Source organism: Tachypleus tridentatus, chromosome 9 (assembly GCF_004210375.1).
Source record: "Tachypleus tridentatus isolate NWPU-2018 chromosome 9, ASM421037v1, whole genome shotgun sequence".
NCBI classification, from domain to species: domain Eukaryota; kingdom Metazoa; phylum Arthropoda; class Merostomata; order Xiphosura; family Limulidae; genus Tachypleus; species Tachypleus tridentatus.
In genome coordinates, this window is record NC_134833.1 from 95,133,152 (window position 1) to 95,152,674 (window position 19,523).

Below are 19,523 nucleotides of genomic sequence, written 5' to 3' on the forward strand. Positions count from 1 at the left end.
AGAAGATAGTTCCAATAAAAACTTTCAACTTTTGTCAGTTAGTTGTTTTCTTTTCAGATAATAACATAAAAATATCTAACAATGAATGACTGATCGTCATTGGTTAATTTACATGGTAAAATAATGAACTGAAAAGATAACTGGCAAAATTTTATAAAAATAATGCCATCTTTAATTCACTAAATTTTCTTGGCTTAAGAACAGCTGTTGAACTTTGGCAGTATCGGTTGTAACGGCTAGGCTATTCGCATCTATAGCAATACTAATTTTCTGGTATCCTTTCGGAGGAGCTCTTATTCCATACAGGTCTTTATGTGCATGCTTAGGTGATATATCTCTTCAAGCTGCACCTGAAACGTGTATTGTCCTGTGATTTATTTCCTGTGTTCTGTTTGATTATAAAACAGTTATGCCGCTAGATGGATTTTCTTGCTTGGTTGTTGTTTTCTTAGTGCAAAGCTACAGAGTTGGCCCTCTGCACCTAATCAACCACTGGAAATATAACCTGGTTTTTAGCGTTGTAAGTCTATAAGCTTACAGCTGACCCACTCGAAAACTCTCTCACTTGGATTCATCAATGTTATTAAACTTTTTGTTGTATAAAAAACTGCAGAAACTCAATCCTAAATGAAATCATTTTGCCCAGTATATTATCATTTATCATAAATTAGAACTGTATGATAAACTGCCACGTTTAGATAAATTTATGAAGTAAACAACAAATTGAAATGGCTAAGCAGTTTTTCTGAAATAACTAATGATGTAAAAACTGTATGAATTCATGCTCATATACCCTCAGTGACTGCATGGGAATTTTGTGGGCTTATAATGGTAAAAATCAAGATTTGATACTTGTGATGGACTTACTGCAAATAGCTTGTTGTGTAGCTTTTCATTTAAAAAAACAACAAATTGTCGTAACGTTCGTTTTACGTGGGCAAGTTCTTTTAAATGATCTGGGAAAAATAATTCAGAACTCAATCCACATAAACTATAACAAATTAGTTTATTTCTACCTTAACGTTTGGCTCGGCATGGCCAGGTGGGTAAAGGCGTTCGACTCGTAATCTGAGGGTCGCGGGTTCGAATCCCTGTTGCACCAAACATGCTCCCCTTTCAGTCGCAGAGGTGTTATAATGTGATGGTCAATTCTACTATTCGTTGGTAAAAGATAAAAGAGCACCCCAAGAGTTGGCGGTGGGTGGTGATGACTAGCTGCCTTCCCTCTAGTCTTACACTGCTGAATTAGGGACGGCTAGCGCAGATAGCTCTCGTGTAGCTTTGCGTCAAATTCCAAAACAAACAAATCTTAACGTTTCTACACGCTTGAACACTGGTAGCATTTAGGCTACACTTAAAATGATGGTAACTTTCGACACTACTGTAAAACTAAATTTTCTGATACTTTTGACTGAAAGAAAATTCGATGACGCTCTGATTTAATCTACTGTGTTGAAATAACTCTAGCTTTTATATCTTCTTTCTTTGTTTCACGAAACCATGAATTTATAACCTACTTTCAAATTTGATAGAAAGCTTACGTTCCATCATTTGAATTTTTTATGTATCATCGGCATATCTTATTAAATCATTCTATCTTAATCTCATCATTAAGATCTATAGCTCTTTCTAGCTAACTTCCAAATTACAATATTAAAATATAGCTTATAACAAAATTATGCTCACACAGACGTACATACATTGTATACATTTGAGATATAAACAAGAATTAAAACTTCAGAAACTTGTCATTTTGTTCATTATATAACCTTCGAATGTTATCTACTGAGACACAAGAATAATTCAAGGGCTAGATTATCATTTTTGCTCAATAGAGATATAATTATACATATATCATTAAACTGTTTATATCTTGTTTTTCAAAACTTATTTAATTTTATATTTTTCTTTGAAATTACAATTAAAAAAATCAGTTTCTGAAATATTTAACATTACATCTATATTTTGTACCACCTTTATAGGGCCCAGTGTTTTCTTACCCTTCAAATTCTATTCTAGTAAAATACGAAGACATTCTAATTTTTTTCACAGCAATCAAGAATACGAAAGGAAAATTTTTATTTCAAATGTAAAAAAATACTGAGTGGTATTCCAGAGTTTATATCTCTGCATTTGTCACAGTATTAGATTCTACATTTGCCATTATACACGAAAAACAGAATAATTAACTCAGGAAATAAAAGTTAATTACTTGATTATTTCGATTGAATTGCGTTACTATATATAAAATAAACTATATTTAATCAATCGTTTATGAATTATCATATCACTACTTCATCTTTAAAATAGTTAAAACTGATTCTTGGTTTCAGTTTTGTTTCAACCGTACCAGTTTGTCCTTTCCTGAGGATAAAATTGTCGATATTAGTAGAGGTAAATAATAAAAGTAACGCCACGAAATGTGAGCTTTCAGATCAACAAATATAGTTTACAGCACATAGCAATGAAATATACTTTTCCCATTTTCTATGGCGTCTAAGTTTTAATTGGCGAGAACGTATTCAAATGATCAGTTTATAACCAAATGAGAAATGACACCGAACATTTACTAACCGAGACCTTGACGATATTTAAAGAAAAACTGATAACACGAATTAAGTAACTGCATTAGTTAGTGGATTACATGATAAACGATATTAAAAAGGTGATCACCAGTAGAACAGTGTGGACTTATGCTACTATAAACCAGGTTTTGATGCCCGTGGTGGGCAGAGTACAGATAACCCTTTATGTAGCCTTCTGCTTAATAACAAACAGTATTATTGGGGCAAATTTAAGGGAAAGATAAATGTTACACAATATGAGTGCAGAATTTGTTTTCAGATCAGAAGTTTGCATGTGTTATTAAGATACGTTAACGCTCCTACAAAAAGCTTCTAACCTCTAAGCCTTAAAGTTCTTATAACTTGTACATAAAAATGTTAATAGAAATGTAAATAAATTCAGTTACGAATAACTCAATATACAACGTGTCTTTCTACAACATCGATTTTAAAGTTATTTGCTGTTTTTAATTAGCCTTCATTGCCGAGTGAAACTCCACAAAAAACTCATTTAACGTGGCTGCCAATAATTCTGAATCAATACTTTAGCCTGAGCTAACTGTGGAATTTGACAGTCACCCTTATAATACACTAACTGCTAGAAAATACGGTACCCTTTTTTGTGGCAATAGGCCACGAACTATGTTATAAATCATTTACTTCTCAGACGCTAACCATCAGGCCACGTTTAGTACTCTTCACAACAGTAATCTTGTGTTTCGCGTGCTTGGACGGTGAATCCGTCGAGTCATAATTCGCAACCCGTTTCCGTCAAATCACGTCACTATTCTTTAAGACAAAAGTATCATGTGTTTTGGCATACTCCAGTAATTTCCAATTCTATCACAAGCTACGAAAACAGATCTAATGAACGTTTTCCGGTATCTTAGGGCTTATAATGCTAAATGTCAGGTTTCGATATCTGCGGTGTGCTGAGCGTAAATGATCCTTGTGTAACTTAGTGCTTAACGAAAAAACAACTTTTATTGAGCAATTTTTATGTATTGTTCAGTTTGTTTACATATTTAATAGCTTTTCAAAACATATCTCATTGTTTAATACATTAGGCAAATATTTTGATCTTTTTAAATAATCTTGTGTTTGTATTACTCAGTTACTAACAATTTCACAAGACATAATTTAATTCTAATTTTTTCATTTCTAAAAATCAACATTTTACATTTTTGGGAGCGAGGAACTACTTATTATTTTAATTACTTTCCAAAGAAGTAACAGTGAAAAACATCGAAACGCACTTTACGATTTTATTTAATTATTTATCTTTTTGATTTTAGTGGTGCCTTCATTTATTAATTCGTGTAATGTTGCATTGTGGCTACCAGTAATATATTTAACAACAGATGGCGCTGATGACTGACGATATACTTTATTGTTTTAAATAAATTTTTAGTTTGTTGTCTATGTCAAAGAGGTTTGGAATGGAGCACGTGGGGAATGAAGGGGTGACATTAGAGGTCAGCCTTTTGTAAAATTCCAGGCCACTCAGAAGAGTCACAACCTGCTTGACGAGATCTGCGCCTTGCAGTCTTGATGACCTACATTCAGAGATGTTTTGCAGGGATGATGTAAGATGAAACTACAAGTGGGTGATATGTTTCGTTCAAATTAGGCCTAGTATTAGAACGCTATGCGACACCTACAAAGTTTCATTTTCAGCACTGCACGCTTCGTAGTATTTGCCAAAGCTTAAATTAAAATAAACTTTGTATGTATATGTACACATGCGTTACATTTATTTGTTTCATTTTCACTTTCGAAGGTAGAAGGTAATACTTTTGCCAACATAAAAATATAAAGTATTCATATACCCTGCTGTTTAAAAAAAAAATTACATTCAATCAGTTTCTATGCAACTGCTTGTTTACTAGAAATGTGGATAAATGCAAAATACTGCAATTTCATAAAAATTAAAACGGCAAGATGAGAATTTAAAAACCTGCAAATAAGTATCGTAAAAGAAGTAAAATATATGAGACCAGAGATAGTGCGTGTTCTTATAAGAAAGCCACATCGGGCTATCTGCTGAGTCTACTGAAGAGAATCGAATCCCTGATTTTAGCGTTACAAATTCGTAAAGTTACTGCTGTACCAGCGGGGACTAGAAATACTCTCTCTCTTTGGGGTTTTGGGTATCATATATATATCTTGGAGGGTCAGGTGCTCTTTGACCTCTTCCTCCTTCCTTTACTTGTATTGTCATGCAGTGTTGGTTGGTGTTAGTTACTGCAGAGTGGGCTGAGTTGCTCCGACCATTTTCAGGGCAATGTCTATGTACTGGTATACATTTACAGATATTCTTTTGCCCTATCAGTAGGAAATCTAGTTTTATGGTGCCCCCTCTCTATATATATATATTTATTGTTATTTTTTCATTTATTTATTTTTATGTTTAAAATATATATTGATCAGGGACTATTGTTTAGGACTATCCTCATCATATATAACGTACCTGTCTAGTACGCATAATTCATTTTTCATCCAATTTTTATCAAATTACGTTAGTGTACTATGTAGGAGTCTATCTGGTATGGTTGGTACGTTTGAATATTTGTGCATGAATTTAGATGATGTTGTTCTGGGAACTCTGTATGCTGTTATGAGGAGTGTGTTTTGTATTGTTTATAGCTTGGTTTTAATTGTTTTGTTACTTACAGTAATCCATGCTGGAGCTGCATAGTCGATTACTGGTCTAATGTATGTTTTGTAAACTTATAGTATGTTGTCTATTGATGCTTCACTATTATTGCCAGTTAGACTCCTAGCATAGTTGGTTCTTCGCCATACTTTGTTTCTAATTTCATTTATATGGTTAATCCATGTTAGTTTTGAGTCATAGGCTAGACCTAGAAATTTTGCCGATATAGCAGTCTGAAGTAGTTTGCCATTCATATATGTTTCAGGCTGTAGTTTTTTTGTATTTTGTTAGCTTTACAAAGACGACAAGTTGTGTTTTTGCTGTATTTATTTTTATACTATAGTTTTGACAGTATTCGCTTATTCTGTTTCGTTGAGGTTGTATGTTTGTTGCTGCTATTGTTGGTGTATGGCACTTTTCCAGAATGCCACATCATTAGTGAACTGTGAGGAGAATCCATGATTAGGATCCTTCAATGGCAAATTGTTTATATACATGATGAAGAGTATAGGGCTAACCACTCCTCCCTGAGGGACACCAGCTTCTGGAGTAAAGTACTCAGAAAAGTTCCCTCTACATTTTCTATTTTCCAAATAGTTAGACAACCAGCGAATAATTCCACGCGGTAGTCCCATTTTATTCATACGGAAGCGTAGACCATTGTACCATACAGTGTCAAATGCTTTCTCAACGTCGAAAAAGCAGTCGGAAATGCATTGTTTTTTGTTAAAGCTATCTATTATCTCTTTAGTTAGTCTGACTAAGTGGTCGGTTGTTTGTCTATATTTTTTAAATCCATTCTGTTCTTCTGGCAATTTTGATGTTATGTGGAGAGTCTGTTACTGCTTATTCTCTCAAGAATTTTGCCTACGCAGCTGGTCAGGCTGATTGGTCAGTAGCTATTAGGTTTTTTTTTTTGTTGGTTTTCCTTCCTTATGGAACATTAAAGTATTAGCATGCTTCCAAAAAACTGGTATGTATCCTGAGGATAGTGATAAGTTGAAAAGTGCTTTTAGGTGGTCAAACAATTTCGGAGTGCCCACTTTTAGGAGGATGGCTTGAGATTTGTTTTTTGTGTTTTTTATTGCTTCAAGAAATTCACGTATAGATATTTCTTTCGTTAGGTTCATGTGTTCGTAATTTGTTATGTGTCCTGTGTTTGTCTCAGATATACTTGTTGGGAAAATTGGTTTTAGTATATAATTTGTGACTTTGTTGTAAAAATAAGTATTCATATCTGGATCAGTATGTGTTTTAAATGTATTTTGTCGCTGGTCTTTGAAAGCTTCGGCTTTTTCTTTATTTGTGTGTGCTATTATATTATTGTGTTCAAGTGTAGGATATTTCTTTAGGGCTGAATTGTCGTTGGTGAGTCGTCTAAGGTGTGTCCAGAATTTTTTCGGGTCATTTTTCTCGTTTCATTTTGAGCAAAAATTATCCCATTTATCTTGTTTTTGTTGTTTTATTTGTGCTCTAACGTGATTTCTTATAACGTTTATTTGTGTTTTGGTTTCCGTGTCTCTTGTTGTCATGAATTGTCTTCTCAACTATCTTCGTTTTTTGATTATGTTTATTATTTGGGTGTTTGGTTTCCATGTGTTATTTATTGTTTTATGGTTTTGTTTCGGTATTGTTTTATTGGCTGCTATTTGAAGGCATTCCGTTATTGTTTGACAGTAGTTATCCAATTCAAGATGTTTTTTTACTTCTTCTGTAACGTTATTAGGTAACTGGTTGTCTAATTCCTTTTGATAGTTTTGTCAATTTGTTTTGTTATAATCGAATTTTTCTTTTCTGTAGATTGTATTTTTATGGGGGGCGATATAGAAGGCACAACATCGCTATCAACATCTTTTCCCACCTGAAATTTTATTAGCTTTTGACTCATATTATATGTGCTAAGACATAGATCTAGTATGTCACTGGTGTTAGTGTCATACGCTGTGTGTGTGTTAGAATTTAGTAGGGCTATATTATTATCATCTATAAACTGTAAGAGACTTTTTCCATTATTGTGTCTATAGTTGCATCCAAAGTTAACATTTTTGCTGTTTAGATCTCCAATGGTTATAGAGTTATGGTTGTGGGAAAAGATGTTGTTGAGTAATACTATGTGTAGTTGCTTATGTGGTGAACAGTATGCTCCTGCTATTGTCACTTTTGTATTGTTTGTTTGCAGAATATCTATAGTAACATGATTGTTGTTACTGCGCATACTGATTTCTGTAACTGATAGATCTGTTTTGTATAGCATCATTATGCCTCTATTTTCATTGTTGTTGTTTATTCTGTCTTTCCTTATTGTTGTGTAATTTGGTATCTTAAATTTATTGTTGTTGTATAATAAAGTTAACTTACTATTATAATATGGGGGTTAGTTTCTTGTATAAGGTCTTCGATCTCATGTTTCTTGGAAGATATTGCCCCTTGGATGTTGATATACATCACTGTGAACTTTATGTTGTCAGCAGGTGTACCGTGAGTGTTGTTGTTATGGGTGGTATATGAGGTATTATGTGTTTTTTCAGGATGTTGCTTATCAAATCAATACATTTGGTTGTTTGACTTGGTTTTGTGTATTGTATTATAAATTCTATGCTTATGTTTTTGCTGTCGTTAGTCAATATGCTTGTTTTAACAGGTGTGTTAGCGTTTATTTCTGGGAGTGTGGTATTGATTTCCTGTGGATTTTGTGTTTGTAATGAGGTGTTATTTTCTTGTGTATTGTTACTTTGTTCTTACAGTTTTGTTACCTTTTAACATTTGTGCATACGTGGTTTTTGTTGTTTTGTTAACTTCTGTTGTTGTGTCTGTTGTTTGTTGCGTACTTGTATTTGGTTATTCCTGTTCTGACGTTGTTTTTTTAACCTGATATATGCGATGTTTTATTTGTTTGTATTTATCACATCCTTTATAATTTGCTGTGTGGGTTTGTCCACAGTTACAACATTTAGGTGTTTCTTGTTCCTTTTTCCAATGAGATATATGTTGTTCCCCGCCACAGCCGCAGCACCTCCAAGAAATACTCTAAACATTACTTGTTTGTTTTTTAGTTTCGCGCAAAGCTACACGAGGACTATCTGCGCTAGTTGTCTCTAATTAAGCAGACTAAAATTACAGGAAATGTTACATTCGAGCGAGCGTGCATTTATTTGGTGGTTAAAATTAAAAGCAGCATACAAAAATTAAGAAGCTCTTTCACCTCAAATAAATAAATCTAAAAGGTCTAATCTTCATATACTTTTAACAAAAACATAAATAGATAAATGATGAAAATATTATATTACAATATCGAATGGCCAGCATGGCCAGGTGGTTAAGGCGTTCGACTCGTAATCCAAGGGTTGCGGGTTCAAATTCCTGTCACACCAAACATGCTCTTTCAGCCGTGGACGCGTTATAAGATGACGGTCAATCCCACTATTCGTTGGTAAAAGAGTAGGCCAAAAGTCGGCGGGGTGGTGGTAATGACTAGTTATCTTCCCTTTAGTCGTACACTGCTAACTTAGGAACGGCTAGCGCAGATAGCCCTCGTGTAGCTTTGCGCGAAATTCAAAATAAACCAACAATAAAGAAATGTTTACAGACAGCTTTACCACTATCACTCAATACTTACTATATAAAATGCTTATAGCTTTATCACTGTACACCAACACTTACTATATAAGTGATTTTCATATCACAAGTAATGACACAACATATTATATAAAAATTAAATAGACAAATGATAGAAAGATTATCATAATATCGAAAACACAATTAAAATACAATGGAGGCTTTTTACCATTTTTGATCTCTCTGTTAGTAGAGACTATAAACTATTTATTTATTGCTTTTAACATCTAAATTAACATGTGTTATAAAATGCACCGAAAAGGATTTACTTGTCAATATTTATGTTGAAGACGCTGTCTCTTCTCTAATCTCAACTCGTAATCTGAGGGTCGTAGGTTTGAATCCCCGTCGCACCAAACATGCTCGCCCTTTCAGCCGTGGGGGCGTTGTAATGTGATTGCTATTTCCACTATTCGTTGGATATCCCTCGTGTAGCTTTGCGCGAAATTCCAAAAAAACCGAACTTCTCTCGTGAAGGCCTTCTCTGTGTTTTCAAAATTAATGATCGTATGAACTACGAATGATTATCGTTTTAACGGCACGTTATCAGTAATGTATATAATGTGTATAAATTCACTACTATAACACAACATTCACAATATAAAAAAGCGTTAGAACCTCAACATTATCACATAACACTCACTATATAAAATGCTTATAGTTTTTCACTGTACACCAACACTTACTATACGAGTATAAGTATTTATAATGTTATCACTAGTAACACAACACTCATTATATGTAAAGAAGCGTTTGGAACGTCATCACTATGAATCAACACTTACTATATAAATATTTACACTTTCAGCTCTATCACACATCACTTTGTAAACTGCCTATAAGTTCACCATTGTAACATAATACTCACGAAATAAAAAAGTGTTTAAAGTGTGAACTTAAAATGAGAATTGCCGTAAAAATTAAAAACGAAACAATAAACAAAATGTTTTAAGACCGCATCATCTTCGGCCCCCGCTAGTAACGTTAAAATCAGGGGTTCGATTCCCCTCGGTGGACTCAGCAGATAGCCGATGTGCCTTTGCTATAAGAAAACACACGCATCATCTTTGGTGGATAGAAAAAGGGAAATCTTTATATACCAATTTTTTAGGGAATTATAATATAACAATGTGTTATTTGAAGGGTTAACAAATTTCGTTAACTTTTCGAAAAAAATGAAAGCAAAACATAATAAATATTCCTCATAAAATTGTTACAAAGTTGAAGTTTTGGATCGAAGTGCGTGCGTTTCTGACCAGGTGGGTAGATTGACATAGTTTTAGAATAAAACTTGTTACTTTTTTTTTAAGAAATCACCGTATTAATACTAGTTTCACCAAAAGGTCAAAAAGACGCAAACAAAACCAAAAGTTGTCTATTCACGTGAGATTTCTTCTTTCCTCTAAACATGCAGTGCTGTTTAAAATCCAGTTCCTACGGGTTTTTGTATTTGAAACAGTTCAAGGTGCATTCAAAATATGACGTCAATATATTTTGAATATACGTCATTGAAGGTTCGCGTGATCTTTGCCAGATATTTGACACTGTATTCTAGATATGTTTAAAATTACAGTTTTTCTGTAGACGTAAAACAATAAGTAATATTTTAGAATAACATCGTGAATATTAAGTTTGGAAGAGGTAATATATAATTTTCGTCAATATAGCTCAAAACACCTGAATGTTAATCCAAAATTCATTATAGTACAAAAAAAAATTGAAATGTAGGATTTGTTTTTCCTTATTTGTCCTAAGTTTAATAGGATCATTGACAATATTTATGTTGAAAACGTTATCTCTTCTCTCGTGAAGGCCTTAGGTGTGGTCAACTACATCAATCGAAAGGGTTTGACCTCTTTAGTCTAAAACTGTAATTAAACCTCAGATAAGCCAAACGATGACGGAGCTACGAACTAAATAATTTTGTACTTGGAGAACTCAGAGCCGTTCTTGAGCAGCTTTGCTGCGGCTAAAAATAAACACATCAAAAAACAATGCATACTTGAAATGTAATAAACAGTCTTAAATAACAGGAGAGTCAAGGAATGAACAACCTTTTGATTTTCTCTCATTCTCTTTTTTTTTTTTCTTGAGAGCTAGGAAATGTTAAGCGTGGGTCAGTCCTGTGTATGAACTCTGAACTTGGAAGTACTCTACAATATAAAAACAAAAGTAATCCATCTCTTCACACAAAAATCTGAATCTTTCATTTAAAAATTAATGTAGAGAATAATGCTAAATCAAGCGTTTTAAATATATTTTTATTAATGAAAATAAGTGTTAGTACTCCCTTCTGTTTTCTTATGTCTTGTTCAAGTGATAAATATCTTGGAATGATGATCAAACGCAAAAGGTTCCAAGACTAGTTTGTTTGTTTTTGGAATTTCGCACAAAGCTACTCGAGGGCTATCTGTGCTAGCCGTCCCTAATTTAGCAGTGTAAGACTAGAGGGAAGGCACCTAGTCATCACCACCCACCGCCAACTCTTGGGCTACTTTTTACCAACGAATAGTGGGATTGACCGTCACATTATACGCCCCCACGGCTGGGAGGGCGAGCATATTTAGCGCGACGCGGGCGCGAACCCCGGATTACGAGTCGCACGCCTTACGCGCTTAGCCATGCCAGGCCCGGTTCCAAGACAGTTCATAAACATGCGGTATTTGTTTGTTTGTTTTAGAATTAAACACAAAACTACACAATGGGCTATCTGCGCTCTACCCGCCAGTGGAATCGAAACCTTGTTTTTAGCTGTGTCACTGGGGCACAAACACGCAGTAAGCGTTTGCAGTTCTCTTGTTTCTATATATTCTTGACGTTTTCCACAAATTTTCAGAAAACAATGTGCTGAATAATGTTACTAAAACTGTTGTTAAATATAATATCATTTCTCTTTACTACATATAGACGTCATGATAGAACTTTCGAATGTTGATTCAGAGCTGATTAAGCTATGTCGCGTTACGCTCTACAGTTATGTAGTCTTATTTCGCAGACAAACATGCTGTTTTATGTTACGTTGTACGTTTATGTAGTTTTGTTTCATGGATAAACACATTGTGTCAAGTTACGCTTACGGTTATGTTGCCCTACTTCACAGATAAACATAATCCATAAACAGATGATATGTTGCTCTGGTGGTTGGTAAAGCTGTTCTGTATCTCAATAATTAATAACTTTAATTAGTTCTGGGAATAATTAACTGGACATTAAATTAATTTAAAAAGTCTTCTTAGCAAAATAATACAATGCCTAATTACAAAATTAAGTTATGAGGTATATATCGCTATACTTGGAATATTTTAAACATTTTGTTCAATACAGCACCTTGTCCAAATAAAAGATTATTACAGTAAATCGATTAAAATATATATAAAATAAAAGGCTCAAGTACTCTTAAGAGACCTCTTGTCGAAAGGGTTCGAGCTTTTTGGGTCATCCTTTGAATTGCGGCGATCTCAAATATTTGTCGATTCAAATGTGTTGGACAAAGTTTAAGTTATATCAAAACATGTTTGTCTTACTTATTTTTGTTGTTTATCCTTTAGTTGTTTGTAATATTTTTTAAAAAATATAAATGTAAATGTACACAGTTGTGTTTGTATCTGTATGTACGCAACACAAGACTTTCCGTTACGAGTTACTGTTTTTATCAAGACTACGAGTTCTCTTAAGTCTGTTCTTCCTATTAGGCTAGGAGCAGTTTTTGATAATGGTTTTATTCTTAGGAGCGTGTTCAATCTTCACCACATACAAGGTTAAGCTGCATATTTTGATAGGACAACCCTATGATAGGTATTCAAGTCGGATTTTGGTATACGTCTTTTATTGCAGGTCATTATTTATAAGGTAATTTTCTGCCACTGTAAAAAGTTTACTTGTTGTTGTACTCACCGTATATGTTGGGAAAACGAATTAGCATGTGAAGAGACTTAGGCACGTATGGCTGATTAATGAAAATCCTAGCAGTATTACCACATGTGCTAATAACGATGACGATTACCATAAAGGTGACAATTAGGGTGAGAACGTAAACTAAAAGTGACAAAACTATCTGTATACATTATACATGTAATATGTGTTATCAGATAAATTCTCAAAATGTACTTCGTACATTCTGTTGCAGCATTTCTTGTTTATGTAACTTATTATGTTTGCCACCTGTTTTTTTAGGATAAGTCAGAAAAGATATACTAATGTGTCTCGCATAATTTAAGTTGTTTTGATGAATGAAAGTAAATGTTTCTTTAAAATGTTTATCGTACGTCTAATAAAGCAACTCACAACGTTTTAGGATGTAAAGCTAACTGTAGACACTTGATGAAGCTACTAGATGATGTTGGTAAGGTACTAAGATAGAAGTACCACCATGTTAGCAGTAAATGTTTTCATAAACTTTACAAGTCACATTGAAATATGCATCTTTGTTATTTCAAGGTATGAATATACTGAAATATCTTATTTGAGTAATATGATACATACACTCACTTTCATCTTTGTCTATTAAAACAATGTTATGGTTTCAATGTAAGTGCTTTGGACGTTATGTGATTTAAAAGTCTTATATGAACAAAATGTAAAAAAATCAGACATAAACTTACAGAAGCAATCTGTGTAAAATCGTAAAATAGCAGTTATTATGCACTTTAATTAGCTTGGCGGATTAATAAAAGGGAAGTAGATATGTTTAACAAGTGTATATATGGCTTTATTATAAGCAATCGATTTGGCGGTGACGCACTTTCATTTTAATGATTAATATTTTACACCGATACCATAAAATAGCTTAAAAACACTAGTTTTAAAGATTAGAGTAGTGGTGTATAAATATAACGAAGTGTTTTCAACTAGTATAAAACAGAATATTATCGACTAGCATGACAGTATTTAAATTGTATTTACATTTCTGCGATGCTTGAATAGCTTCGATAGCGAATAAGTTAAATATTAGTGGTGTAGATCTTGACTTTCAAGAATCAACTTAAAAATAGCTCTACCACCTTCGCAGGAGTTTGTTTAGTAGTGGTGCGTAGATTTTGGTGCAATATACCTAACAGTTTTTGCTATAGGTTTTGGTGCTTCTCTTTCAAGAATCAACAAAAAATAGTCCTACGACCTGCTCAGGAATTTTTTAGTAGGTTTACTCAGGTTTGTTGTTGGTTATTATGCACAAATATACACAAAGGGCTATCTGGCCCACAAGGGGCATCGAAACCCGGTTTTTATCAGTATAAGTCCGAAGATATACCACTATGCCACTGGGGGAGGAACCCAACTTTAAATAAAATATTGATAGCCGTTCTTCTTTCTGTAGGCTTGTGAAATAAGAATGACATGAATAATTATAATATGAAGAACAAATGGATGAATTTTGAATTTTGTCCAACAATCGAAAAATCATTTCTTTTCTATTATAAATTATATTAGCAGCCTTAACCATGGTCAGGTGGTTAAGACACTCGACTCCTAATCTGAGGGTCGCGGATTTGAATCCCCGTCACACCAAATCATGCTCGCCCTTTCAGCCGTGGGGGCGTTATAATGTGACCGTCAATCCCTCTATTCGTTTGTAAAAGAGTAACCCAAGAGTTGGCGGTGGGTGGTGATGACTAGCTGCCTTTCCTCTAGTCTTACACTGGCAAATTAGGGATGGCTAGTGCAGATAACCCTCGTGCAGCTTTGCGCGAAATTCAAAACAAACTTAGCCATTGAGGTGGAACGTCTTCAGTGTTGTTTCAAGAAAGATATGCTATTTAAGATGGCTTTCTCCGTATGTTCTATTATAATTTTTGTGAAATTCGTGGGCGGTCTCTGTAACGAACTACTATCATAATTCGTGATAATCCAAAGACATTCATAACAAGTTCTATTCCTTAGAAATCACTTTAATCACAGGTTCTAGCCATCCAGTAATACTAATAACTTAATTTTAATTCACCCAATATCACTTATAATACAATGTCAATTCCTTCAAAATCACTTGTACCTCAGCTTCTCATATTCTATTATCAATACCAACATAGTTTCTATTCGCCTGAAACAACTTACAATTAATAATGGCCGAGTCTGAATATCTGATAATTTAAAAGTTCAATAAAGAAAAATGCTATTGTCACAAGTATATGTAATAATTCGTCTTTAACTTTTAGTTTCCTAATAAACTCCACAAAAATAATAAATATGATCTCCTCATGTTATTCCTGTTATTACATATTATTGCTGAAAGTTCACATTTATTTCAATATTGTTATAATTATTTTGAACAAATGAAAATTGGCTTTTTCTTAATTTTTAAGCCAAAAATAATGCCGAACAAATAAAGTCGAAACCTGAAAAATGCAACTTATAATTCGCCTTCAGTAATCTGATGATCATGTTTGCGCAAGGTTTATAAAACCAGTTTTTCACACGGTAAAAGAACATGCATATTATTATTGTTCAATGTTTTGGATTAATTTTAGCAGTAAAATAGTACAATAGTTAATAAACTTTTTGGTAAACCAACTGTACTGTATTAAGATATTTTTGTGTATCTTCAAAACGAAATTTGTAACTTTAGGTCTTCGTCTATCTAGATGTTTCTTATTAGCAAAACTTTTAACTTCTGGATTTTTCCTGATAAATATATTCATAGATACAAAACTTTTAACTTCGAGACTCTATTTTAAAATATATTTTTCTTAACAAAACGTTTCATTTCAGAGCTCTACTTGGTAAATATCTTCTTAGTAACAAAGCTTGTAATCCGAAGGCTCTTTTTCAAAAATCTTAGCAACAAAACTTGTAGCTTTAGAGCTAATTTCATTCATATTTCTACCTGATAAAGGACTTCTGAGTAGGAACTTATAGCTTCATAGCTCTATCTGACAAAAATATACTTAATGGCGAAACTTGTAACTTCAGAATTTTTCGTAATGAAGGTCTTATTACTAACGAAACTTTTAACCCTGTAAATTTACATGATTGTTACTAACGGAGCTGTAACCTTATGTTCTGCTTTACAAAAAAATATTCTTAGTAACAAAAATTATCATTCTGTATGGATTACTCGATAAAGATTATAGTAACAAAAGTTGTCATTCTGTAGGGATTACTGGATAAAGAATACAGTAACAAAAGTTGTCATTCTGTATAGATTACTTGATAAAGATTATAGTAACAAAAGTTGTCATTCTGTATGGATTACTCGATAAAGATTACAGTAACAAAAGTTGTCATTCTGTATAGATCACTTGATAAAGATTATAGTAACAAAAGTTGTCATTCTGTGGGGATTACTTGATAAAGATCATAGTAACAAAAGTTGTCATTCTGTATAGATTACTTGATAAAGATTTAGTAACAAAAGTTGTCATTCTATATGGATTATTAAAGATACAGTAACAAAAGTTGTCATTCTGTATAGATCACTTGATAAAGATTATAGTAACAAAGTTGTCATTCTGTAGGGATTACTTGATAAAGATCATAGTAATAAAAGTTGTCATTCTGTATAAATCAGTTGATAAATATCATAGAAACAAAAGTTGTCATTCTGTATAGATTACTTGATAAAGATCTTCGTAACAAAAGTTGTCATTCTGTATAGATTACTTGATAAAGATCTTCGTTTGTTTGTTTGTTTTGGAATTTCGCACAAAGCTACTCGAGGGCTATCTGTGCTAGCCGTCCCTAATTTAGCAGTGTAAGACTAGAGGGAAGGCAGCTAGTCATCACCACCCACCGCCAACTTTTGGGCTACTCTTTTACCAACGAATAGTGGGATTGACCGTCACTTTATACACCCCACGGCTGAGAGGGCGAGCATGTTTAGCGCGACGCGGGCGCGACCCCGCGACCCTCGGATTACGAGTCGCACGCCTTACGCGCTTGGCCATGCCAGGCCAAAGATCTTCGTAACAAAAGTTATAATTCTGTATAGATTACCGGACAAAGATTACAGTAACAAAAGTTGTCATTCTGTAACAAAAGTTGTCAGTTGTCATTTTGTATGGATTACTTGATAAAGATCATTGTAACAAAACTTGTCATTTTGTATAGATTACTAGACAAAGATCTTAGTTACAAAAGTTGTCATTCTGTACAGATTAGTAGACAAAAATCTTAGTAACAAAAGTTGTCATTCTGTATAGATTACTTGATAAAGATCATTGTAACAACAGTTGTCTCTGCATATAAATTACCTGATGAAGATCTTCTTACATTTAGAGTTCCACCTGATGAAGGATTTTATTTTACATACTAATATTTCTAAATTAGAGATTCCACTAGTAAGAGAAAATAAAATAACAAAGACTCATGTGCATAAGCAGATTACATAGACCGACAAGGACAATCTTTGAAAACAACATTGTGCAATTTCAAGCAATAATAATCATAATGTATATTTATTTAACAACTTCAGAATCATTCTGGCAGGATATCTGATATATAATGGAATATATAATATATCTGAAATTATTATTAGTACATTAGAGGTTTTTAAGTTTGTGAATAATTTCTTATATATGTGTTAGGAAAGAGCGTTACTGTTATAAGTTCTTGGTTGTTTTATTTACTATTATAAAGTACGTATAAGAAAATAAAGATATTCGTTTTCATAAAAACCTTGTTCGTTTTTTCTGTAAGTGAATGTTTGTGAAACTTAAGAGTGTAAAACAGCTAGATCTAGGAATATTTCCATTTTAATGCTTTTCACGAATTGTAAATAGTAATTCAGATCATTTATATTACAGGACGATAATTGTTTGTAAAATAAACAAAAGAAACGTAACTTATATGAAAGTACAACGGTACTAGTTCTGTATATTAACTGAGTGTTCCACAGGGCAAAAGAAAAATAATTTGCAAAATTGTGAAAGCTACACGAGACTAGACCTGCTAAAACCTGTTTTTCTCAAAATATGGGCTAATCAGGTCAACTAAATGTCAACAGCACTTATAACGCTTCGCTTGACAATAACTACATTCAGTTATAAATATACGTTAAAAGAGGGCGTTACTGTTAAAGTTTTTATTTATTTAATTTTTTAATATAAAATGATTACACTGCACAACAAAGTTTTAGCTTCTTGAACACTGTAGGGTGTTTCTTATACATTTTGGCTGCTGATCACGAAAATCACATCCAAATTAGTCAATCACGTACCATTTCATCGAAATCTTCAGTTTCACCAGGACATTGCTACAATGGAAAAACGATATCAGGGCAACTGGAAACCATCAATGCTTGCTGACTACTGTTGGACACTGCAACGTGATGCACCGGACATTGAATACAAACGAAAATCAGGAGCAAAACACTTTTAATTATGTTGAACTTAATATCGTATTAGAAACATAAACGCAATTAAATACGTTATTGCCGGTAAACAGTTAACTGTCTATTTCTCAGAGTTTCTACGTGATGAAGTAAAACCAAAACTATATTTGTGCATACCCACCAGCTACTTGTCACAATAAGCAAAAACTTTTCAAAAAATTGTTGTGCAGTGTTACAATAAAATATAAATTGTAGACGTCTTATTAGCAAGATTCAACATACAGAACGAAACCTTTTATAAAATATCCGAAACTGATGTTACTAAATGTAAGAATAACGTGTAGTCGTTATTTAGTGATGGTATTTTTTTAGAGGTTCTTACATTTAGTTATTTCGGATATTCGTTCAAAGGCCCTCAAGAACTATCTAACTGCACTATTAGTCCCTAATTCTGAATATATCGATTAGATGGAAAGCAGCAAGTCGACAATACCCACGGCCTCTTCTTGTACTACTGTGATAGAACTGCACAATTTTACTGTCAGTCTTATAACAAACTAACGACCTGACATTGTGAAACACGATTTTCTTGGAGGGCAGATAGCGGGATGTGAACTACGGATCGAAAAATCCACAGCCCAGCGTGCTGATTATCAGGCCACGCCCGGGCAAAGGTGCTTATAAAAATACTCATTGTATGCAGTACAACGACACCTTCGTAAAAATAACAACCACGTTAGGTAATAACACTGCGAAATTTATCGAAAATTACACGAGATTTCGAGCACCGGTGTATAGATGGAATATTGTAAAAGAGGCTGATATACACAGTTACTGCGTTTTAGTTTCAAACTACCTTATTCCCGCATTTATACATATTAGTTAAAATAAAAACATTTCTTCTTAAAATTACACTAATAAAAATACGAAATTTTGAATATAAACTGAGTTTTGACTGCCCTTTTGCCTTTCTAGTTTTTACCCTCTCTCTGTTTATTCTAATGACAAAAATATTTCTTTATTTAAATTTGTGTACAGTTCTGATGTATGTACGAAAGAACCCACATATGATAATTATTACACTGTATAATTGTAATTGTTCGGGAAAGCCCTAATGATGATTTTATTTATAAAGTACATTAATCTTTATCACCTTACCTCAGTTTATTCTCTTTAGTTGAGCAAAATCCTGTAATAAAGTCAGCTGTGAAAGGCTTGATCTTGACTTACTTTATTTGGAATCTACTTTTATACCTTTCTTATCTAATTTCACTTTGGCTACATAATATTTTTTAGAAACACAAATAGTTGTGATATTTTTGGCTGCACTTAATTCTATATGTCTTACTAATAACTAATTCAAACAAGAAATGTACCAACATAGATGTAAATGCATTTGCTGAAAACCATGTTTAAAATTGCAGAG

General features: G+C 33.2%; 2 protein-coding genes across 3 annotated transcripts in view; one reads left to right on the plus strand and one right to left on the minus strand.

Moving 5' to 3' along the window:
• Positions 1-9,468, minus strand: part of LOC143225801 (lysoplasmalogenase TMEM86A) — a 28,880-nt gene extending 19,412 nt beyond the window's left edge. The window contains exon 1 of the mRNA XM_076455830.1: positions 9,105-9,468. The gene's annotated coding sequence lies outside the window, so the exon portion shown is untranslated. The remainder of the gene's footprint in view (positions 1-9,104) is intronic.
• The window catches only part of LOC143225800 (uncharacterized), a 52,793-nt gene continuing 37,206 nt past the window's right edge, over positions 3,937-19,523 (plus strand). Inside the window, exon 1 of one of the 2 annotated variants that reach the window (XM_076455827.1) lies at positions 3,937-4,150. In XM_076455827.1, coding sequence (XP_076311942.1) covers positions 4,116-4,150 — 35 coding nt within the window. In that variant the 5' untranslated portion in view covers positions 3,937-4,115. Of the gene's footprint in view, positions 4,168-19,523 lie in introns of both variants that reach the window. The other variant, XM_076455829.1, reaches the window with a different exon arrangement.